General features: G+C 41.7%; 1 protein-coding gene across 1 annotated transcript in view; it reads right to left on the bottom strand.

The window, feature by feature from the left end:
- The window catches only part of LOC119729250, a 191,710-nt gene that overhangs the window by 13,927 nt on the left and 152,953 nt on the right, over positions 1–24,830 (bottom strand). The window contains exons 105-123 of the mRNA XM_038201843.1: positions 23,851–24,063; positions 20,996–21,170; positions 18,841–18,989; positions 17,588–17,704; positions 15,723–15,878; positions 14,302–14,581; positions 13,381–13,532; positions 12,492–12,670; positions 11,647–11,776; positions 10,559–10,769; positions 9,568–9,764; positions 8,562–8,745; positions 7,522–7,692; positions 6,290–6,512; positions 4,367–4,446; positions 3,804–3,932; positions 2,346–2,496; positions 1,518–1,660; positions 180–268 (exon numbers count right to left, since the gene is read on the bottom strand). Of these exons, the coding sequence (XP_038057771.1) occupies positions 180–268; positions 1,518–1,660; positions 2,346–2,496; positions 3,804–3,932; positions 4,367–4,446; positions 6,290–6,512; positions 7,522–7,692; positions 8,562–8,745; positions 9,568–9,764; positions 10,559–10,769; positions 11,647–11,776; positions 12,492–12,670; positions 13,381–13,532; positions 14,302–14,581; positions 15,723–15,878; positions 17,588–17,704; positions 18,841–18,989; positions 20,996–21,170; positions 23,851–24,063 (3,129 nt within the window). The remainder of the gene's footprint in view (positions 1–179; positions 269–1,517; positions 1,661–2,345; positions 2,497–3,803; positions 3,933–4,366; positions 4,447–6,289; positions 6,513–7,521; positions 7,693–8,561; positions 8,746–9,567; positions 9,765–10,558; positions 10,770–11,646; positions 11,777–12,491; positions 12,671–13,380; positions 13,533–14,301; positions 14,582–15,722; positions 15,879–17,587; positions 17,705–18,840; positions 18,990–20,995; positions 21,171–23,850; positions 24,064–24,830) is intronic.

Here is a 24,830-nt window from a genome sequence, read left to right as displayed (position 1 = left end):
GCCTGGATGCCTGGCCTGGATGCCTGACTTGGGCCTAGACTACTTGAAATAAAGACAAGCGGTCCGCGGAACTAACTTTGCCATGGTGGGATGTCTGCACGTGCCATGGCTGCCTGACTTGGGCCAAGACTACTTGAAGTAAGAATAACCGAGTGAAACCTTTGATTTGCAAGACCAACCTGAACATTCACTTGGTTCCCATCATCAAGGTATGTAATTTGATCCACATCACTGCATGTCTTAGCTGCATCTTGCCATTTAGAGTGATCTACGCAAAGATTAGGATGACACTTAAATAGAACTCATAATTGCATATACCACAAAACAGGGTGGGGAGGTGGCTCAAGGAATCATTACCAAACATTTTTTCAAAATTAACAAAAGAAGTAAGCAAATCAATAAAATTAGGAAAATTGTGAAAAGTGGACATCACGTCCAGGAGTCCAAAGCTCAATGGAATCATTAAAGATGTCCTCAATGACAAAGGGCCTCTAGGGTGGAAACTTCAGGCCCTCTGATTTCTACGATGTCAGTATGTCAGGGCATGACAGCTGTTCAGGAGATTGCTGCAGCAGCTTTTATTTCTTATGTGAAAACTGGAAAAAAGCGACGTACAGTAATCCATCCTTGACTTCAACATTTAAACAGCATTTATCAATAAAGATCTGATTGTGTTGGCATCGCTGAAATAACAAGCAAATAATCAGCTACAAGTCTCAGTGTCCAATTCCCTGGTGTGCTAAGTCTACCTTTGTCCCAGTGGATAAGTCTAGGTTTTGCCTCTGTCCAGTTCCCCGGTGTGCTTAGACTCACCTTTGCCCCAGTAGATAAGTCTAGGTTTTGCCTCTGTCCAGTTCCCCGGTGTGCTTAGACTCACCTTTGTCCCAGTAGATAAGTCTTGGTTTTGTCTCTGTCCAGTTCCCCGGTGTGCTTCGACTCACCTTTGTCCCAGTGGATAAGTCTAGGTTTTGTCTCTGTCCAGTTCCCCGGTGTGCTTAGACTCACCTCTGTTCCAGTAGATAAGTCTACGTTTTGTCTCTGTCCAGTTCCCTGGTGTGCTTAAACTCACCTTTGTCCCAGTAGATAAGTCTAGGTTTTGTCTCTGTCCAGTTCCTTGGTGTGCTAAGACTCACCTTTGTCCCAGTAGATAAGTCTAGGTTTTTCCACTGTCCAGTTCCCCGGTGTGCTAAGACTCACCTTTGTCCCAGTAGATAAGTCTAGGTTTTGCCTCTGTCCAGTTCCCCGGTGTGCTTAGACTCACCTTTGCCCCAGTAGATAAGTCTAGGTTTTGCCTCTGTCCAGTTCCCCGGTGTGCTTAGACTCACCTTTGTCCCAGTAGATAAGTCTTGGTTTTGTCTCTGTCCAGTTCCCCGGTGTGCTTCGACTCACCTTTGTCCCAGTGGATAAGTCTAGGTTTTGTCTCTGTCCAGTTCCCCGGTGTGCTTAGACTCACCTCTGTTCCAGTAGATAAGTCTAGGTTTTGTCTCTGTCAAGTTCCCCAGTGTGCTTAGACTCACCTTTGTCCCAGTAGATAAGTCTAGGTTTCGCCTCTGTCCAGTTCCCCGGTGTGCTTAGACTCATGTTAATCATTAATGGTCCCTGCAGCTCCGTCTGACCAAGACTGGTGATATAGAATGTTGGCTCATACACAAAACGTATCCTGAAATTAAAAATGACATTGTATTTCTAAATTCAAATTGTGTTGACACATCTAGTTCCAATCCTTTTTGTCCATTGTCTTTTAGGTGGTAAATAATATCTGTTTATGCTAACCGTCACAGGAAAAAGCAAATCGATGGTAAAGTATGCAACCAAAATGACTACTGGCTTTCTATCCGCTCCGTTCACAAGTACCCCCTCACCGGCAAAGAAAGTACAGTTGGGGGTGACTGACCGATACCATCTTGCCCGACTGCAATTTTGCGGCGACGCGTGTACATAGTACAAATCCCCTAGTGTACGTGCGTCACACACAGGAAACGGTGCGCGTCCACCAGCTAAATGTCCCGCCCGTACGTCGTTGCTAGGTAAAAGGGAGCCCTCTTTCGTTGGCGCACGGAGCCCATAGGACAATTGTACTGCTATATTAACAATTGTATAATTTACCTGAAATTCTGAATAAAGTCTTGGCAGTTATTTCCATGAATGGTCTGCTTACAAAAATCAACAGTTCAATGCTAAGAGGACATTTTCTATACCCATTCAAGAACAAGAATGCAGACAATTATTAAAGAAAAAAAACGAACAAATATGAGACTAGTTTTAGAGAAAGTTTCATTCTTAAGTTGTATTGAATTTGTCTGATCACTTTTGAAGGGAAAACACACAGTGTGCAGCAAACCAACCTGTGTCTAAGCAGTCTTGATGTATACTGGATGGTGTAGAGTGGATTGGTGATGTATGGTTTATAATCCCTGGCAGCATCCGAGGTGAATTCCTGGTTGGTTCTATTGCCATCCAGCAGACCTAGGATGAGTGAGCCACCCTGGTGTAGACCTGCAATAACACAAGTAAGGTTGGAAGTTCAGATAGTCCTGTACCACCATTGACAGTCCTCAATGCTCATTTTGTTCTTGGTTCTTGGTTGGTTCTTCTCCTTCATACTCCGCGTGCAAGTTTATACAGGAGGCCAGAAACACCGGGGCAAACCCCTTCTCTTAGTGATAAGTGTTTACTGGGTTCTTTTACGTGCATTTATGCAACACACGGGACCTACGGCTTAACGTCCCATCCGAAGGACGCAGCAATAATGGTTAAGTGCCTTGCTTAAGAGCACAAGTGTCCGCCGGCGGGCTCGAACCCACGTCACTGTTGCCTCTGAAACACCAGAACATGAGTCCGGTGCTCTTAACCGCTAGGCCATGACACTCCACTGATGCCATAGGTGGTTATAGGTTACACTGTGATAGCAGGTGAAGCAGATAACAGTATGGACCCCTTGCACAGTTGCATCTGACATCACACCTTGTATGTGCTACGCATTCTATGGGAGATAGTTCCTCAGAACATTTCTCAGTACAATAATGGCACTAACTATGTACAAGGTGTAATAAAACAAATACATGTACAACTTAGTTAATCGCAGTGTTGGCTGATTTGGATATATTCCCTCCCTTTCACATCAGGGCCCAATTTTATGGCAGAGTCAAAATCACTAGTCAGATTTCATCTCTGTAATGTTGGCTGCATTCCGAAATATCTCAATCATACGGCCACTGAGCAACTCACCCATGCATTTATAACTGCACGCTTAGATTTTTGTAACTCCCTCATGTATAACCTGTCACAACACCAAATCATCAAACTTCAGCGCCACCAAAATGCCACTGCTCGCCTCATCACCTTATCCAGACGCCCCACTCAGATTGCTACAGCTTGCTGTTCCCTGCACCAATCACTCTTGGGGAGACTGGTCTTTCTCACGGGCCGCTCCCGAACTCTGGAACAATCTACCCCTTGAAATTTGTCAGTCGTCATCACTGTCTGTATTTAAATCTTCTCTGAAATCCCAAATGTTTGCCTCACACTTTTGTGTTTAATGAGTTGGTATTCATTATTCTGTCGCTGATTTTTGTTAATCAAATTCAATTTCACTTTAAATCGTAATTGTCTTGGTTTTTTTGTATTGTGCGCCATGAGTGTCTTGCTTGGTGGATACCAGCACCTTATAAATGTTCATTATTATTATTACAATATGCAGGGATTTTTCGCTAATGGTAAACAGAGCCACAAAATTGGGCCCAGGAGGTAGTCAAATCAGTCAACACCATGGGACCAGTCATACCATGTTGTATAATGCCTACCTCCCTTTGTAGCCACAGTGAAATCAAAGTGGTTATCATCAATGGCCCTCTTCCTCCTTCTCTGGCTTGTTGGTGATGCCAGAACAAGGTCTGTGCCATTGGGTGATGTCATCATCATATCACTGTCTCCTGTTGATCAGGATAATGCAAGTTTGATGAATGTTTTTCAACATTTTTAAGTAATATAAACTATTTTTGATCATTATCTGGCAGAAATTATTAAGCTGACTTACTTCACTAAAACTCCCCAATAAAATATAAACAAACTAAACAACGAAGTGATTTTCCCAAAGACTATTATACGGGTCACATTCTGCCGGGAAGTGAGTCTTGCAATTATTTGTCTGATATAAAGGGGGCTTTCCATAACAACAAATTGATACTTTACATTGCCAAGTAAAGATCTTTCTTCTCCATCCACCTCAAACATTGCTTTCCTGTTAAAGGATATTCCTAAAACCTCAAGTTACTCCGGAAGGTCTTAGCTAAAGTTTTGTTTTCCACTTGCAAGTAGCAATGGCAATGGCCTGATATATCTCTCATACTGACGTTCAAACACTGACCTAACACTGTAGTAGTTCCTGCTGACACTGTGACACACAGCATAGCTGGGTTGCACATCTTCGTCCAGGTGTACAGGCACCTAAAATAGCAGTAAAATACAGAACAGGCACAGCAATTGTTTAAACAAGTCCATGTATAGTGAATTCCTTCCATCAAAGCCCACAGTTGAAGGCCGCTTCCACAGTGGCTATGGCAGGTCAACACATGTCTATAGGTAGAGGCTTCAGCTGCTTGCATAGGCGCATGTGTGATCGTAAGCCATAGCCAAGTCATTTGGATACGGCTTGAGTCTGGAGTCAAATGCTTCAAGTCTAAGTCACAATGTCTATAGGTAGAGGCTGCAGCTGCTTGCATAGGAGCATGTGTGATCGTAAGCCATAGCCAAGTCATTTGGATACGGCTTGAGTCTGGAGTCAAATGCTTCAAGTCCAAGTCACGATGTCTATAGGTAGAGGCTGCAGCTGCTTGCATAGGCGCATGTGTGATCGTAAGCCATAGCCAAGTCATTTGGATACGGCTTGAGTCTGGAGTCAAATGCTTCAAGTCTAAGTCACAATGTCTATAGTTATAGAGGCTGCAGCTGCTTGCATAGGCGCATGTGTGATTGTAAGCCACAGCCAAGTCATTTGGATACGGCTTGAGTCTGGAGTCAAATGCTTCAAGTCAAAGTCACAATCTCAAGTCACGTAGTTTGATGATGATCCTCAAATCATAAAGAACTTTCGCAAAAATAGTTTCATTTATAATTTTGGGTTTAAGTGAATAAAAGTAGATGTCGTTTTACACATAAATTTGTACCACTTGATTCATTAAAGTAAAGTCCCAATCAGCAGAACTTGTGAAACTTGTACAGTGTAACAAGCATCCAGAAAAGTTAGCAACACCTACATTACACTAGACCACTAACATTGAATATACAAGAATCTGTGCAAAATGAAGTCTATACAGGCTGACCACGCCACAACATTCAGATGTTGTCTTATAAGCAGTCTGACCCCCTGTTCAGACAAGCGTTCCAGAGTCGCACCAAACCAAATAGATTAGGAGCGACTCGAGGACGACCCAATTAGATTTTGGTTTAAGACAGGCAAACTTAATACATTGCAGTATATTGCACAAACAAACAAACATATGATCTTAGCACCAAGCCAACATTGCGCAGCACCGTCGATGCATGGGCTGCGAGCACGTTCCTTCACTAAACGCCTGGCCGTGTATGAAGAATACGTATTACGACGCTGATTGACTTTTGAGAGCGTACTGGCACGCCATGTGCGCTCTAGTTATCTTTTGCACGTCACGTCACACATGAATGTTGTTTTTTTTCAAGACTGCGTGATGCCTGTACCATATAGATACTGGATGTCTCGGTTTTTCGCTGACAAATTGTATATTGTGTTGTATAGGGACAACAGAGGTACGTAAATTTAATAAAGTTCTTGCTCTATAACACGACGTTGAAATCTCATGTTTGAAAGGATTGATTCTGCAAACAGAAAAACTTTCAAATTTTAAGCACTGCATCGCACGTTAAACACATCGACTGCAGTCCTAATTTTTGAAGGTCACTACTTATTTACATACATTTACATATATTTGCATTGAGTACGGCTCATAACTAGAGTGACGTCTGAAATCAAGTCACTCCTGAGTCGCTCTGAACGACTTCGACAGTCGATCTTTCGCCATCAGGCGCGTCTAGTCGCTCCTAATTGTTTCAGACGTCAAACTTTTCGTGTACTTAATTCAAATCGTGCCTTATATTTTGTTCAGTGCGACTCTAGAAGGCCTGTCTGAACCGGGCATGACAAGGTTTCATTGATAGGAATGGCATTTCATAAAACCTTACAAGTAGATTTCTTGAATAAAGTCTTGATCATGTATCATTCTTTGATTCAAATGCAACCAGCCCACAGACTTACTTCCCAGGTTCCATATTGAACTTGGCAGCTTTCTCAATCACTTCCCCCTGGCTGGAGTCCTTTGGTGCCTTGAAGTCAGTGATGTTGAACCTTTCTTCCCTGTCACCAGCACGCACGATGATCATTCCATTCTCTATGGTCACTGAGCCAGAGGAGTTGCCTCCAACCACCATGCAGGGCACAACATCATCTAGGAGCGACGCTGAACTACTCACACAGTATTCTATAAGGTAGTGTGGAAGGAGATATTGAAACCTTGAGGAAACCTTGAAACCTTGATAGAAGAGGTTTAGAAGGAGAAGGGGAGACATAGAGCCACTGCCATGTACTACGAGACATTAGGATTGTTGACACCCGCTACGAGGGAAATGGAAAACAGGTACCTCATTATCACATAAGTCAAGTCAATCACAAGTCCAACATTAGTCCAGGTCAAATCAATTTGAAGTCACTTCATCATGACTTCAAGTAAGAATGGGATGAACAGTTTCAAAGAAATGTCTTTTGTCACAGTGCCTTTGAATAGCTTGTGACTTGACTTGTGTCTATATGACTTTGAACCGACTTGCAATGGAGTTGTGTGGATTTGTGATGTACTTTACTACAATGCTGACATTGATTGATAAAGGAATCTTGTTCTGAATTACCCGACCGGGGGAGGGGGAGGCGGAGATTACATCGTTACAATTGTAAAGAGTATGACATTAATTAGAAGAGGTGTTCGGTATTGTTATAGGCATATTGCTTACTTTCTCTAGTATCATACCAGTTAGATCCCATTTTTCAACTGATATAAATGTGACAGTCTACCAATTGCGCTGTGGTCCAATTGTTACGGTGTTCGACTCACGTTCCGTGGTACTTGGGTTCAAACCCTGATGGGGAAAATGGTGCTTGTGTTCTTGGGCAAGACACTTTACTACAATTGGCGCAACCAGGATTTGGCTTGGGGGGGGGCCCCAATTTTTTTGCTCAAAATTTTTAGAAGTTTATTTTTTTCAAATAATGTTTCCCAAAATTCGGCCGCAGAAAAAAAAATGGGTTTTCTTTTTTTGGGGGTGGACTTTTTTGACGTTTGTGGCGCCACTTACACCCCTATTTTACTACTCGAAAAATAGGCCACATACATATCACCAAGGTCAAAAATATTTGTAAAGCACTTTGAGACCTTTGGTATAAAGTGCTATATAAGCACATTATTATTATTCATTATTAATTGTAAGATGTCCTACCGTAGTGATTAATAGACTCATCCTGTGGTTTGGACCAGGAGGTACCAATCTTTGTTGGGTCTTCGCTTTTCTCCACATCGGGTGGGTAAACATCCTCCTCAAACTTCTTGCTAAACATGGAGGTGGTGTTGACGTCATCTACAGTGGGCTCTTCCAGCAGAACAGTCACACCTAGGAAATACAAACAAGTACGGTCATCACCAAAGGTCTCCAAGTAATGAATCAATACATGTGTGGTCCAGTATGGACATCACAATTAGCCTTTGATATATGATGGACACAATAGGAGAGTGCTATTTGGTTAAGGATGAATATAAAAAAAAACATTTTACCAAAACAAAAAGCTCCCTTACTACCGTGTCGACAGTAAAGCAAAAAGGATACCGGGCTGTCTTCCTGAACTTTATTTGCATTGGATATGCATGAAATATAAAGTATCATCAAATTCTAACGATGTGTATCGAGGCCTTCATTATTGATGGAATTTCGGTTTCAAATATTGATAACCTTCGGAGTACGTACCTACTGAGATGGAGTACCTCATTAGATATATAGCTGCCAGCCTGGCTGATTGTTGGTCTGTTTGTCAGTCTATCTGTACCTACCATCACATTCTACTATGGTTTCCAAGCCTGCTCCATTGATAGCCTTCAGAGTCACAAAGTATGTAGTGTTGTGATGCAGTAATCCTGTTAGATCACTGTCATGTAGTCTGTTTGTTTGTCTGTATGTCAGTCTATCTCTACCTACCATCACATTCTACCATGGTTTCCAAGCCTGCTCCATTGATAGCCGTCAGAGTCACATAGTATGTAGTGTTGTGATGCAGTAATCCTGTCAGATCACTGTCATGTTGTCTGTCTGTTTGTCTGTATGTCAGTCTATCTCTACCTACCATCACATTCTACTATGGTTTCCAAGCCAGCTCCATTGATAGCCTTCAGAGTCCCATAGTATGTGGTGTTGTGATGCAGTAATCCTGTCAGATCACTGTCATGTTGTCTGTCAGTTTGTCTGTATGTCAGTCTATCTCTACCTACCATCACATTCTACTATGGTTTCCAAGCCTGCTCCATTGATAGCCTTCAGAGTCACATAGTATGTAGTGTTGTGATGCAGTAATCCCGTCAGACCACTGTTAGTAGCTGTCTGGTTCAACCCAACGTTGACAAAGTCTTGCAGGTCTGTTGCCCCTTTGGATGTTCCTATAGCCCAGTGATGCTCCTAAATACAGAATTTCAGATATTATTGCGATGGGATCCATGCATACATATAGTGGTCCTCTTTTGGAAAAAGTACCAATTTTTACGGTGAATGGTGCACAAAGTTTTCTAAGTTTTGCACTGTGTAGTACTTGTTTGCAAGGCCTGACTCTAGAACAGCAACGGTATAATAATAATAATAATACCGAAGTCTTATATAACGCACGTATCTACCAACAATTAGGTACTCAAGGCGCTGGAAATTATGTCTATTATTAGAGACAGGTAAATGAAGTACATGAGAAATATGAGAACCATTATGTAGCACCTTTATAATGGTTTACAAGGTGCTGCGGCGCATTAAGCAGCCACTGCCAGAAACACCGGGGCAAACCCCTTCTCTTGGCGATAAGTGTTACTGGGTTCTTTAACGTGCATTACACAACACACGGGACCTACAGCTTCACGTCCCATCCGAAGGACGAAGCAATAATGGTAAAGCGCCTTGCTCAGGAGCGCAAGCACCATGTTCCCACAGTCAGGATTTGAACCCGTGTACCATGGCACACAAGTCGAACACCGTAACCACTGGACCACAGCACCCCACGAGCTTCCAGCATGGGTGTGATCCCTGGGCACATGGAAACATGACATTATGACTTCTGACTAGCATCCCATCAACAGACAGTGAATGATGGAAAGATTGCCATCAGTGCAGTCTTCTGGAGGTTGGAGCTTCAAACTCTGCTCCGGCCAATTTCTTTGCTTAAACTTATATCCCTAAGCAAATGCATTTGCAAATACACTGTTTAATTAATGAAGTGGTATTCCGCTAATCATTCACCTTGACCATGCTCTCCATGTCAATGAAACTCCACAGCACACTGATGGTAGAGTCTGAAGACTGGAATGATGTTGGTGCAGACTGGTTAAGATTGACGTCCAAATAGAAAAAGAGATCCAGCTTTGGTGGTGTGTCATCGATGTAGAAACCATTGGAGGATGCTGACACCGATTTCCCATTTCCTAAGAAAGATTTCACTGGAGGGTTGCCAAAAAAAAAAAAATCATCCACTAAAATTGGCTCATGTAAAATATGGTATCAGAAATAGTCAAAAGAAAAAAATCTACTGCATCTTACTATAATTCCAGGAATCTTTGTGCATCAATCTGTGTTTCCATTATCTCCTGAACTGGGCACTGTATGAAGTTGAAAATCGGCAGGTGTATTGCTCAGCACCCAAGAATATGCAGTGTCAAGACTGAAGTTGTTTGGATGAGCGATTCTCGAAGACGCTGCAAAAAAACCCGCAGCATTTTCGGAGTGCTAGACCATACACACGTGTATAACATACAGACCTGCACCGATGCACATTTTGAACGGGCACTGCACTCTGTACCTCACCACGGACAGGGGTAAACACACGTGCAAATGGTGGCTGGCTGTATGGGCTCGACCATTTCTTGAAGGGGGAAGATCGCTCAACGGTGAGGTGGGCCTCGACCGTTTTTTTGAAGCGGACGATCGCACAACGGGGAGGTGTAGATATGGTGCGATGTTATACGGGCATTGCACTCTATACCACCACGTTTGCGGGTCTGCCGGAGGCCAAGCAATTTGCCCGTTCCAAACAGGCACGTTTTGAACGGGCACTGCACTAGTTAGGTAAACTATGATAAGAACTGTCTCTAAACAACATGTGATGGATAAGTACAATTTGGAAATAAAACATGTTCTTGAGTAAGTATGTGACTCTTGCTGTAAACAGTCATAGGGAAGTTATGCTACCATTTGGGAAAATCTCTCAATTTGAGGATTATTCCATTCATCTCACCTGTCAGGAAGAATGGGAGTGACCCCTCGTCTTGGTTTGAAGGTGGCGTTGTTGCATTTCCATCGTTGTCAAGGGTGGTATTGGATAGCTCCAGTCTTGGCAGAGTCAGGTTGGTCAATGTGAAGGTGATGGGAACAGCATCCAGGGAACATGAGGGATCACACTGGTAACGATCACACGGATGGATGCAAGGAACGCATGGCCTGGCAATCTGTACAAACAGAGAGTGTTTCCAAGACAGGCATTCCATGAGTAACAAGAACATTGATTGCTGATATTTGGGGTTGGTTAGTGAAACAAGCTACAGGTTTATCAATCTGACCTATGATAAGGGCCTCTATGCTCTAATGTCTTAAAAATGGCCATAAAGCACCATTCATAATTGCCTAAGACAGTTTAACAATTCCTATTGATCGAGAGCCTGTCACGTGGCCTGTTTAAAACTGTTCATAAAGACATGGCTGGCGAAGACATGGTCTTAAACACTTTTCACATGAAATTTGGACTCCTCATAAAATCTAATGCCTTTTACCATTTTATTGGTGGAACGTTCGCACAACTACCAGTGAGTCAGTATTTCGTAGTCCTAAATTTACAATGCACTCGCCACAGCTGCATCTGCGCATCATCGCACAGTAGGCGTGACAAGCACGCCACTCTCAATAAAAGGAGTTGGACACTCCATTATATAGCTAGAGGGGTGTTTCATGAAGTATATTTGTCGAACAATAACGTTGTAAATTTATAATTTTTGATTTTTGGACGAAAAAGTTTAGATGTTTGACCCAAAATTATGAATGGGAATAAATATGTGCTTGGTCGGTACTAAACACCACGTGTAAGACCAGCTCAGGTAATTATCAGCATCCAGACTCCAACCGGTCTTAAACATAGCGTTTAAAAGCGGCCAAGCACACATTTATTCCCTTATTAAATGTATAAAGTGTTATCACCTGCAGAGCGACAGACTTGAAGCTGCAGGCATACCCATCACAAAACCCTTTAAGATACTCAGAAATACTGAAACTGGAAATTGTCTGGAGAACAAAACATCTATTGAAAATGGTAAAGTTTATGCCTGGTCTTACCTCTTCAAATGGCACAATATCTGTGGCTCCTGCTACTGAGCCAACACCAGCAAAGTAGCGTGAGACAGGACTGGTTCCAGCCCTGAATGGTGCCCCGTAACGACACAGGTTGCTCTGATCAGGCGGCATCCTATATCAGAAGAAAGCGACAGAGTATTCTAATGAATGTAATGGTCACAAATGCTGTGGTAAAACCAGTTAACAACAAGACTAGACTTCCTGAGTCAAGCTGGACCATTGCTTGGTAAGAGGTCTATAGCCTTGCCTTTCCAGTACAGCAAAACCTCCAAAGGAATGATAAGGGTCATCCCATAAATGTGGTGTCCAAAGGTGTTACATTTTTGTGTCTCTGTTACACCTGACCTGTGTAATTTGCCATTCAAGTATCATTAAAACTGACTATTCGTAAGATGGAATTTTTGTGTCGGGGTGATGTAAATCAAATTAGGTTTTGCCCTTCACCGACACTGTTGTGGTCGAGTGGTAAGACATCTGCACTAGAAAGCAGGAGGTCGTGGGTTCGAGTCCAACCCGAGTGATTTTTTCCAACTTTCACTCGGGAGGTAACACACTGAGTATACAGTTTTTATACGTCGGTGAAGGGCAAAACCTAATTTGATTAAAATTGACTTCAAACTATTCTTTATTTTTATAGGAGGTCTTTATAATCACTCCTGAAGATAGAAGGCACAGAATGTGTCCGATTTGTTTTTTTAATAAGATGTAACAGGGACATGAACAAAATTTGGACCCAAATGACCCGTAAATGAGTTACTAAAAACACACTTTAGAAAACCCAGAAAATTACAAAAGTGTTTGAAACAGAACAAGAAAGTTGTACAGACCTCAAATTTCTAAGTGTTGCTGTGACAGCTGGAGGATTGAAAGGGTCTGGTAGCTCAGCGATGTAGCTGTCTCGATTGAAGACATGAAGGATGAGCTTAGTAGATGAGGACAGGACTGGTATGCCAGTCAGTGAAGAGAGGAGTTTACCATCAACGTACACTTCAAAGGACCATTCATCCTGTAACAATAGAAATCCATCACAACTGAGATTTTCCTGACTGAATTTATTTTCTTTGAAACAAGAAGATGTAACTTTGCATATAAAGTTTTGCCCTTCAAGCACACAATTTACAAACTATACTAAGTATAGTTTATAAATAGACTACGTGATATTTTGCAAGAAACTTTTCACTGGCTTGCTCTGGTGGGACTCGGACCCACAACTTGCTGATGCATGTGTGAAATGTTTTGAGAACGAAGTAATTGGCAAACCCCAGCGCAACGTATCCCTGCCGTTGTAATCGTGTAGTTTAGGACACCTCTATCCGTTCATAAATCCAAACCCTGCCCTCTTTCCACAGAATTAATTTAGATGACATTCAACATGGAATCTCAGCAAACTATTTAGATGATTTCCAACACACACAGTGAGTTTTTCTTCTTGTATCATCGCCAAATGTTAAGGCATTAAGTCCCAAAACATAGAGTGTCTTTTCATTCTCTTATTTGGGAACGGAGTGCAACACTACACAATTACCTCTGCCGTGACAATTAGGCAGTGGCCCATGAACTAAGCAGCACATTTTATGTCAAAACAAAATGAAGTGCATCCACAAAGGAAAACCCACAAGGAATTTCAATTTGTCATGAACAAGGGTTAAAAGAGATGTGTGTGATAATATTTCCTTATAAGCATGCAAAAGTCTCTATGAAGCACAGTTACAATACCTCATTTGCATCAAACGGCATGACTCTGATGTGGACTGAGAAATGATGCTCCTCTACTGATGGATCAAAGTCAAGATCTATTACCTCCGATGTCATTCGCCAGGCATCCTCAAAATAACGACACCACAGGACAGCTTGAGATGCACTACCATCTAGAAAAGAATAGGCAGACTCTGTTTCAACTTGGTGTGTGGTACATTGATCCCAATTTCATTATGGAAATTGTCCCTAAAGGTTTAATTGTTACTTAAGGTAAGGGCTCACAAGAATGAAGAGACAGAAAATATGAACCAAAAAGAGTAGATAGTCATTATTGATGATGAGGATCACAAGAACACACAAAGAAATGTAGGCAATGACTAGATAGTTTAGGTTTGTAAAAGGTCAACAGCCTTAGAGTTTACAGAGAAAGGGGGGGCCAAAAAGTGCGTAGGGAAAATGCGGAAGGGCTTAATGGATTAGAGTTGGACATGTCTGACATAAATCACAGCTGTGATTGGTCAGAACACCATTGGGCGGGGCTCAATGGATCGGTCTATTATCTTACTTGGATAGAGTTGGACATGTCAGACATAAATCACAGCTGTGATTGGTCAGAACACCATGGGTTGGGGCTCAATGGATCGGTCTATTATCTTACTTGGATAGAGTTGGACATGTCAGACATAAATCACGGCTGTGATTGGCCGGAATACTATGGGGGGGAAGGCTCAATGGATCGGTCTATTATCTTACTTGGATAGAGTTGGACATGTCTAACATAAATCACAGCTGTGATTGGTCAGAACACCATGGGACAGGGCTCAATGGATCGGTCTATTATCTTACTTGGATAGAGTTGGACATGTCAGACATAAATCACAGCTGTGATTGGTCAGAATACCATGGGGAGGGGCTCAATGGATTGGTCTATTATCTTACTTGGATAGAGTTGGATGCCGCAAGCTCGTTGTGATATCCATCTCCCACTCTCATCATCAGACACACTGTCCCCATCTTCGTCCAGTTTCTGGATAGTCCATGGGACGGGACCCATTGTGGTCAATGAAGGGCTGGTCACTTCAGTCATCTTACTGATTGTGACCTCGCTGGTTGGTGTGGCTTCAAGTGACCTATTTGTGGTGCTGGCAAATGTTGAGTTGTCCTGAGATGAATCCAATATCCCCAAGAACTCCTGGCAGTCACACTGAGGACACATTGACTGTTGAAAAGAAAAAAGGTTTTAAGAAATAATAAAAGGATAAAACAAATTCAGTATTTATTTGTAAAAACTATATTTTTGGTTTTGACACTCCAATGCATTTATAATTCTGGAGTCCAATGCTATGGTCATTGGTATGCTTGTCTGCAATACATATACATGCGTACTGGTCTGCATATACACGCGCACACCCTAGCACCTTTTTTTAAGGTGTAAATCGAGAATTTTCTTTTGTTCCTCTTCCCTTTTCCTTTGTTTGTACTCCAACTTTTTTGCAACAGCTCTCATTGGTTTTGTACACATTTTCCAACCGCGGAGTCCTCGATTTGGTTTCTGACCTCGATTCATCAATGATGTTGCACGTGTGTGTCCTCGATTTACACCATAAACAAACGCTGAGGTACATTACCTACCTTGTGCGCAGGGATGAAAATATTCAACTGTTTTTAAGAATATCAAGGTGACGTCATGTACATCAGGGTCAGACATTAACTTATGAAATATGTCATATGAACAGTCATCAACCAATGAAATTTCACAATCTTAAAGCTACAGTCCATCCTTTGCAGTTATCCAGAAAGTAACTGACGTTATTAGTGTTGACAATGGTTGAAAAGCATACTTGGTTTAAAGATAGTAATGGGACTTAACTCCCTGTGAAATTATTCTTTCTGGCAAGCTGTCATTTTGGATTAATCATTTTTAATTCGGCAAAGCACCCGCAAGCATTGACACAACTAAACTTCATCAGGTTAGTTGTTCAACACCCTTCTTTAGATTTTGAGCACTTTTGTTGCTTCAAAAGTTGCTACAATTCGGCGGTTCAGTTCGCGACATACATCAAGTAGCTGCAATCGGCTGAACGAGAACGTGAACGCTAAATTTGGGCGCAATTCAAACGTGACTCAGCAAATTTTGATTTGAAATCGAGATCCTAGAATATTGTTTTCTTGGAATATACCACAATCACTAAGCTAAAACTTCATCAGGTTTATTCAACACCCTTCTTTGGACTTTGAGCACTTTTGTTGCTTCAAACGAACATAGTACACAAATTACAAATGATGTACTCTACCCTTAAACCATGGTATAAATAAACACTGTTGCAGTCATGCCCCCTGTTTCTGTTTGCCTCACTTACCTGGTTGAAGGGTTGGTCATAGCAGCACTGACAGATCCCTTCTTGCCAGTTCTCCCGTCCACCAAAGTCATATTCCCCTATTGCTCCATCTGGGCCATCCCAGAACAGAATGCTGGTCACACTGTGCAGGTCAGGTGAGGCAGCTTTCAAGTCAAACTATCATTTCAGAAAAAAAGGTAAAGGAAGTCTTCTGAGGTACTTGGCAGTAAGCAGGTCATATCCATTGTGTGTATGTGAGAGTTGAAGTCAACTCTTCAGAACTCAATCAAGTCATTCAGTCTTTGGTTGAGTCACAAACTGTTTACATGAATTGCAACAAAGGCATTCCTTTGTCTCCGGTTATCAAATTTCTTGTGACCTGATGTGAATGATGAGTAATTTGACAATAACTCTAGTATTCAGAATAAATTTGAGATGGACAAATATGCGCTTGAAATTAAACATACAAAGTATACATGTAAAAGATATTAAACTCTTTAAAACCATAGCAAGACCAGTTCTTTGGATGTGAGATGTGGAAAATGAACAAACGTGACAAAAACAAATTAAACCCCTTCCAATATCAATGCCTGAAGAACATAATGCACATATGGTGGTCAAATATCATATCAATGAAAGACTCAATAACGTAACCAAATCTCAAAAAAATAACCCAAAAGTAAAACAAAGAAGTTGGAAGTGGATAGGTCACGTAATGAGGAAGAAAAACTGATCACCACTGCATGACAGACTTGACTTGGCGACCTGAAGGCAGAAGGAAAGTTGGAAGACGGGAAACAACATGGAGGAGGACAGTTGAAAAAGAGAGAAACGAATCCCGATGGAAAACATGGAATAAAGTCAGGGGACATGCACAGGATAAAAGAAGATGGAAAATGAGCATGGAAGCCTTATATGCCACTGGGTACGAAGAGGATGGGTAAGGTATGGTCAGAATAAAAGAAAATGTATGCGAAAACAGAAATATAAATGAATTCAATAGCCTTTTGTTCATACATTGAAATGAACTGAAATTGAAGCAAATTTTTTTGCAGGAATTGTTGGGGACAAAATGAACATCCTGGATGGCATTACTGATTCTCATGCATTAAAGCTATAGTCCATCATTTGCAGCTATCCGAAAAGTAACTGGCGTAATTATTGTCGAAAAACATACTTGGTTGAAAGATAGTAAGGGGACTAAACTCCCTGTGAAATTATTCTTTCTGGCAAGCTGTCATTTTGAAGTAATCAACGAAAGAAGGCCTTTCCAACGGCGCTTCTTAAGATGCACCATAGGAAATTTAAATTAGTAGTTCGTTTTGTTATTCGGCGAAGCACGCGCAAGCATTAGCACGACGCACACGCATGCGCGGTTGCTATAATTCACCTTTCCCACCTAATCCTCCTTTTGTGTTTCTTCTTTCAGCCCTGCATGTTTGTGTGCACCCCCATGTTAATGTATGTACCTCTGTCATTTCTGTTTTAGCCTCTGAAGAAGAACTTGCTAAGTTCGCAACGTCAGGCCACATTAAATTTTAGGTTGCTATAATTCGTCGAATCAGTGCGCAACATCGCGTAGCTGCAATCGGCTCAGTGAGAACGTGTCTCGGACGCTGAATTCAAGCCCGATTCAAAACATGATTCAGCAACTTTTGATTTGAAATCGAGATCCTAGAATATTGTTTTTCTCGGAATATACAGCTGAGCTGAAACTTCATCAGGTTAGTTGTTCAGTACCCTTCTTTAGATTTTGAGCACTTTTGTTGCTTCAAACGAACGAACAAAATGCACAAATTACAAATGATGGACTATATCTTTAATCACACCACTAATGTCATGGCTGTGAGGGGCTGATATCTCAAGGTTTCTGGCTGAGTACTGACCTCATATTTCGAGCTCCTCACAATCTGTGCATTGGTGACGTAGGCTCCAGACAGCATACGAGGCCCTCTTGTATCTCTCTCCATAATCAGCATCACACTCTCATCAGACGCATGTACCTGGTTATCAACAGCAACAGGGTTAAAATGAATGGGTCTTGAGATGTTTGCCTGAAAACACCTCAGAATTTTACATTGATATATACATGTAAATAAATATACTTAAACATTTCAAGATTTAAATGGTGAAGTCAAAAAAAGATGAAGTTAGAAGGGACACCCTGTGACAATATATCTCTTTTGTGAACATTGTGTTTCAAGTTAACGTTTAGCTTCCACCTTTTACGCATCTGTGCTTTAATGCATATGTAAACCCCACAACTTGTTGGAATACACCAGCATCTATATGAGAAACAGAGTTTATTGATCAAAATGTTATTCTTGTATGACGGTATTTGTGGAGTACTCTAAGAAATGAAAGAATGGTACCGCACACATCAAGCTTTATTTGACAGTTCATCACAAGGGAAGTTCTTGAGGGGAGGAATAACTGACCAATCACTAAGCTCCGTCCTATGCATATTTGACCAATCACAAACATTAAATGGGAGGTTTGCAGTAACACCATGTGAATGAAAGATATCTCTTAGTGACTTGTGTGGTTCTGAGAAGAACCAGTGTGTTTAACTTGACGTTTTGAACAATATGCTCTGCTAGTCATTAGGAGAAGAACCAGTGTGTTGAACTCGATGTTTCGAACAGTATGCTCTGCTCATCATCAGGAGTCTCCTGATGATGAGCAGAACATACGGATCGAAACCTCGAGTTAAACACACTGGTTCTTCTCAGAACCACACAACTCACCAAGAGATATCATTCACATGGTGTTATCGCAAACTTTCCATTCATTGATCATGTCCACTATATGCAAACCCTTAAGTCTTATTTAATAACAAACATACTAAATGTCTGACATGCATGCACAAATGTTTGACATGTATGTCACGTTTAGTTCATACAGTGTGGCATTAAAGAAGCTCACGTGATGTTGCCCATGTGTGCAGTGGATGGGGAGTAATAGATACGTCAATCCAAGGGCAATACAAGTACATGTACGTAGCCCACAACTCCAAATGTAAGGTTTAGGGCATGTGTAGTGAGTCCCACATATTGAGCTTTAGTGAGTGGTCACAATAACTTCTGTTCCCCCACTGAGTTCATACAATTACTATCGGAAAGACGTTTCTGGAGCCTACCTGCTGTGACTGATACTCCAGGTCCCACTTCTCCCTCTTCATGTTCCAGAGTCCCTTGAAGTCCATCGCTGACCACTGTGGATCAGTGAAGGGAATGTCTCTCAGTGGACAGGGTGGGCCCTCTGGGTTGGGCAAGTGTAGGATTGTGCCTGTAAAAGTCAAGTCAACATGAGTTTATAGATTAAAATTTTTAGTAAGGATGTTAGATACTGTCTGTTTATGAATCTTATAGACTCACAAACTTCCCCTCACTGATGAAAAGACAGAGATATGACAGCAATGTTCTAGTCGAGTTGCGTCTGAGTCTCGAGTCACTTTGAGTCAGAGTCCAAGACTCAAGCCATTTGGTTCAAATCTGTCTCCGAGTCTGGCCTTAGCTGTTTGAATTTCAAAGTGCTAAAACACGAAGCATGGAAACTGCAAACAACGTGCAGCATCCTCAAAGCCAACGTGGTACACATGTCTATGGCCATATCAGTGCATCTGCCTATCTACAGGCCTATGCAGGGATCTGGCCATAGTCGCAGCGGAACCATCAGTTCAGAGCCAAATTCGCTGGTTCATTGCATCAACCATTGCCTAAGGTGGCACAGAATACCAGCATTATTTCTTGGTGCTCTGCCCAATAACGATCTTGCAGAAATAGGTCCATGCGACGTGACGTATGCTTGAAAGTATGTTTACTCAAGGTTTGTACATGTATGTTGTGTGAAATAGATGTGCATAGACACGGACACACATGTAAGTGATACGTAAGTGGCGCACTGTTGTGTGAACTCTGGGAGGGATGATTTTTAACAAAAATAACACCACCTAGAAAGTAGTGTGATAGAGTTCATGTGCTTAACGTTCTCTAGCATTGCTTTAACGTTACTTCCAGAAAATGTACATCGTGGCCCATTTCATGCTTACTGTTAGTGAAAGCAGCCGAAAATTCCTTGCTTACGGTAAGTATATTGCACGGGTTAGCAAGGAATTTTGGCTTCTGCGCATGCGTACATCCTGTAACTAAGGATCTTGTGCTTACATGGTAAGCACAGAATTTTTCTGCTAGCCCGGTTAGCACAAAGTGGTGATCGTAAGTGCGGAATGCTGTGGTTAGCAGAACCACGAAATTGGGCCCAGAATTATGTTTTTTTAAAGTAAATTTTGTTTTGGTATAAACATGCATGACTCCTGAGTCCCTACTCATTAGCGTCAAGTCTGAGTCATGATGGTCAAGTCTGAGTCTGAATCTTCTGCCCATTGTGACTCGAGACTGACTTGAGTCCGAACCCTGGACTCGAGCCCAACAGGGTTGACACAAAGATGCCAGGTTTGTGCACATTCCGATCAGAAGTTGAGTCGATGTGCCTCAAAAAGTCATCTCAATGCTTCTCGGTCCAGCACCTGATCTCATGAAACTCTTCGTAACTTACGATGGGTCGCAGCTGCGACGCGTCCTGTCATCCATTTCACAAAACACGTCGTAAGTGCAACGTGTCATAGGTGTATTTATAGCACAACTTGGTGACTGTTTTATGTATTTAGTCAGCGTACAGTAAATATTCAACAAAGAGTCATCGGATCTCAGCTCGAAATTTGTTAAAACGTAAAACAAAATGGCGGCCGTGCTGCAATTTTGAAGGAAAACAAGCTTTCAGTGGACTGTATAGCTACTTTGAAATTTCAAGTGCAATATTCCAGTCTAATTCATAATTATTCAATGAATTTTCTATTTACAACTTTACACACATTGCCTTGGTACATGTATTATAATCTCGTTTATGCAATGTTTATGGCATCAAACTGGCTAAGAAAGAGACTCTTCTTATTTTGCGATGACCACTAGACACGTCGTAACTTGCGACGTGTTTTAAGCTGTTGTCAAGGAACTTAAGACGCGTTCAACACATCGCAACTTTCGTGAAATAGATGATACGACGCGTCGCGAGTTGCAGCGCTTCGTGAAATCGGATGCTGGCTCCCTGCTGTACATAATGATATGCATGGCAACAAGCAATGCAACCATGCGTGCTGTGGAGTACATTCCAAAGTTGAGCGGTCAAACCCGTGTTAAATGAAGTTAGTCAAACTATGCTTAACCATAACGTTTAAACTTGCTGCACTATCCATGCAAGAACATTAACTAAATTATGTAGCAATTTCCATTTACCAGTAACTTGGGTTCTGTCGCCGCTGTCTGTCATGTCCATCTTGAAGTCCATTCCATCAACTACCAGTCCTGCTGTCGGCTCAGACGAGTCAACAAAGATAGGTCCTACTTGGGATAAGACACTGTCTCCTGCATGGTTAACGACTGACAGCTGAACAAAATAGGGCTGGTTTGTCTGTGCAGAAAGGAAATGGTATATGATCAGTGGTAATGATTTAATGGTGAACTTTGCAAGTACAACCTAAATCAAGCCCTTGACAATCGTTTCAATGTCAGGGATGTAGTCCAGTCCTTCACATGTCCCTGCAAGTCAATCACGAATCCTCAAGTTCCAATTCAAATCAACTGCTCATGGATAATGTGTGCTTAACCATAGGTCACGTTTAAACTTGCTGTCGGCTCAGACGAGTACAAAGATGGTCCTCCTTGGGATAGTACAGTCTCCTGCATGGTTAAAGAGGTTGTGGAATGCTCGAAGACATTTCCGTCATTTTTCAGGTATATGTAGCCTAAGGTGTGATGTAATAAAAACGACTATTGTTTCTGTCATAAAATGAGTACAAAAGGTACTTTTGAGAGCTGTTTTTCAAGTCCTGTCATGCTTGTTTCGACCCGAATGTGCAATTTGTGTAAAAGTCGTCGTTGCGGGCAGCAAACAAAACACAGTAAATTGTGACGTAATAAACAGGACTCCCGATGCAGAGTAGCATAAACGAGTCCTGTTTATTACGTCACGATTTACTGTGTTTTGTTTGCTGCCCGCAACGACAACTTTTACACAAATTGCACGTTCGGATCGGAACAGGACCTGAAAAATAGCTCTCAAAAGTAACCTTTGTACTAATTTCATGACAGAAACAATAGTCGTTTTTATTTCATCACAACTTAGGCTACATATACCCAAAAAATGACGGAAATGTCTTGGAGCATTCCACAACCTCTTTAACTACCGATAGCTGAACAACATAGGGTTGATTTGTCAAGTCACGGGTCATTCAGGACAATCAAATGCTCATTGAAAGTGCATGAATATGCAGGGAAATGGGCACAGAATGCTCGCGCGTTAATTGACAATATCAACGTTTGCGAGTTAGCCACGCTCCTCAGACAACCCTATGGGATTTTGCACTTTACGTTTCCTTTGTTTCAGACTTTGCCTGTTCCGCGTCCATTTGTATATCATGTAATTGGACAATATTTCACAAGCTGCGTCGATGCAATTCTACCGCGATAGGTCAATTACGAGGAGAATGGGCGTTTGCGTAACATCACATAACATCACCTCAGCAATTTGACCCCAAACGACCTTTGAACTGGACTACTTCATCGAGATAACTTAACTGGCTTATAATGTCAATAACTGTTTCAAAACGGAATAGTCGAATCCATGACAAAATTTAGAATTGGGAAAGTATTACTGACGATTCAAACACATTTGTTTCAATGATACACACATCGATAGCGTAAAGATATACTTTCCATACTACTTTCAAGATTCAACCTGAAAAAAAGAATAAAAGATTTTTGTTTTTAAATTTCTATTTTTCTAGCAACACAATCTTGCATCGGCCCTCGCTTAGTTATGGAATAATTACTTTACAATTTTGAACTATTTGCCGTGAGAATCGATAACGGGGGGACTGGGAAACAGCCGGAATCAGTTTGTTCACAAAAGCAACCAGACGCCTTTTTCGAAGGGATTGTAGACACCCAAAATAGACAAAAAGTTGCTTTTTTTTTGGTTAACAAGTTCAGAGATGCCACAGAGTCTGCTTGAAAAAAACGGAACTGGGTCTGCTTAAAAAAAAGGAACGGCTGCTTGAAAAAAACAGAACTTTTTTGTGTGTAAAAAAGCCACTCCATGTCCGACAAAAAGTCCCCGTTGTCATCTAGTTGTAGCCAAGCCAAGTTCTGTTTATTTTTTAATTTTGCTTCTATGGCCTTTAAAGCTGTCGGTTCGTTCAATCACTTTGACTTTTTCCATATTCCTAATATTTATTCTGCCTACCCGAATTTCCAAGTAATATTCGACACGAAACATGCACGATTCCACAACACTGCTGTCGGTGTACATGATCCTTGCACCACGCGATGCGCTCAACGAAAACATGGTTGGTACCCGCATTTTTTGTATTCACATATATCACTGCGATCGGAGACCACTGATAGCTGAAATAATAGACTTGATTTCCAGGCTGAATGCTACGTGTGCTTAGCACACAACACGCCCGCACGCGGTGAAGCACGCCCGAGGCGCCGTTGTATACTGCGTGCAAGTACGTTGGCCGCTTGTATCGCATGCAGGCTCGGCAACAACATACACAAAGACTGTTTTTAAGACTACTTCAACGAACAACGTTGTGCCATGCGTGCGCCTAAATGTGCTAAATCGAGGTAATAATCAACGCATTTCCACAGTTTTTCTTCTCTTTTTCTAATAAATTTGACGGCCGGAAAAACGGCCGGAATTTTGTGAGATTTTTTTTAAAAACCGAAATTCCGGTTAAAACCGGAAAAGTGGCATCTCTGCAAGTTGAAAATTGGTCAAGAGAAAACAAAATCAGATTTTGTTGGAGAATATGAACATTTTACTACATCTTAAATATGATTTGAACAAATAAATAACTTTTATAGACCTACGATATAATGACATCACGTTTTGTTCACATTTGCGCTTTCCTATGGGAGCCAGGCGGGACCATTGGCTCCCGTCCCCACCTGGCTCCTATGGGAAGCGCACATGTGAACAAAGTGTGACGTCATTAGTCTTAGGTCAATGCCTACAAAAACACAGTCAACAGAACACAATTCCATAGTTACAAACCCTAATGTGGTTTTTTTTAAATTTAACTCACAATTAGGTTCAAGTCCACGAATGTGAAATCCTGAATAGCTGGGCCGAGTACCAGCCAGTCTTGGTTGGCTACCGCAGTAAGGTTATCCTCATCCTCATTACATGATGCAGCTTGCACAAGGCGGAGGTTGTAGGACTTGATTCCACTCTCATCATCTCTGTAATCCTCCCACACCACAGAGACAGACTCAGTGCTGTCAGTATAGGCAACAGGCTGGAAATACAAGATTCAACAGTCACAGACAGGTAATTCAGTGTGAGTGTGATTGGTAGGTTTTAGTCAGTTGCATGAAATATTGGCAAGGAATAAAGCACAGTTGCTGTTTTATGTGTCAACAAAGAAGCGCTGAAAGATGCTGCCAATTTCTACATGATTCTAGATGATGATGCACGAGACATTGATGATACATGTTCTTATTATTTACATAGGATTTATTAAGCTCTGGCACCAGAACTTCAACATGTCACTCTGTGGTTGGTCGGTCCCCCGAAAAATTGACCAAAAAACGAACCTCCTACCAAATTTTAATCTTCACAAAAATGCAAACAAAATAAATTAAATACTTAACAACAAAAATTTTGTAACACTTCGTGAAGCCATTTATGAAAATGTTGTAAATGTAGGTGAGATATGTGCAGTAATGTTACAGTCATGTGCTATCTCACGTGGTATATAGCGCGCTATATTTTTTGGGAAACTTAGGGGGCTTATTTTGGTGATTCGCTGGTGCAGAAAGGTGACCGGTGCCCCGTCCGACGTTCAACGTTGAATAAGTAGCCAGTTTCTTATTCGACATTCACGCTACATGTGTAAACCCTAGTACCGGCTACGTTTACGTAGACCGCATCAGGCAAGGATAGATTTCATGCAAGACTTTCCTGCCAGACAGCCTGGGACAAGTTCGCGCAAGGACTATAGTTGACCAATGGTTAACCATAGTTCAACTAACGTTTGCCCGAACTCTGTCTAGTTGACGATGG

This window comes from Patiria miniata, unplaced genomic scaffold (genome assembly GCF_015706575.1).
Source record: "Patiria miniata isolate m_02_andy unplaced genomic scaffold, ASM1570657v1 HiC_scaffold_1, whole genome shotgun sequence".
Lineage (NCBI taxonomy): Eukaryota > Metazoa > Echinodermata > Asteroidea > Valvatida > Asterinidae > Patiria > Patiria miniata.
Note: the sequence above shows the minus strand (reverse complement) of the source record. Positions and strands in the feature narration are given on the sequence as shown.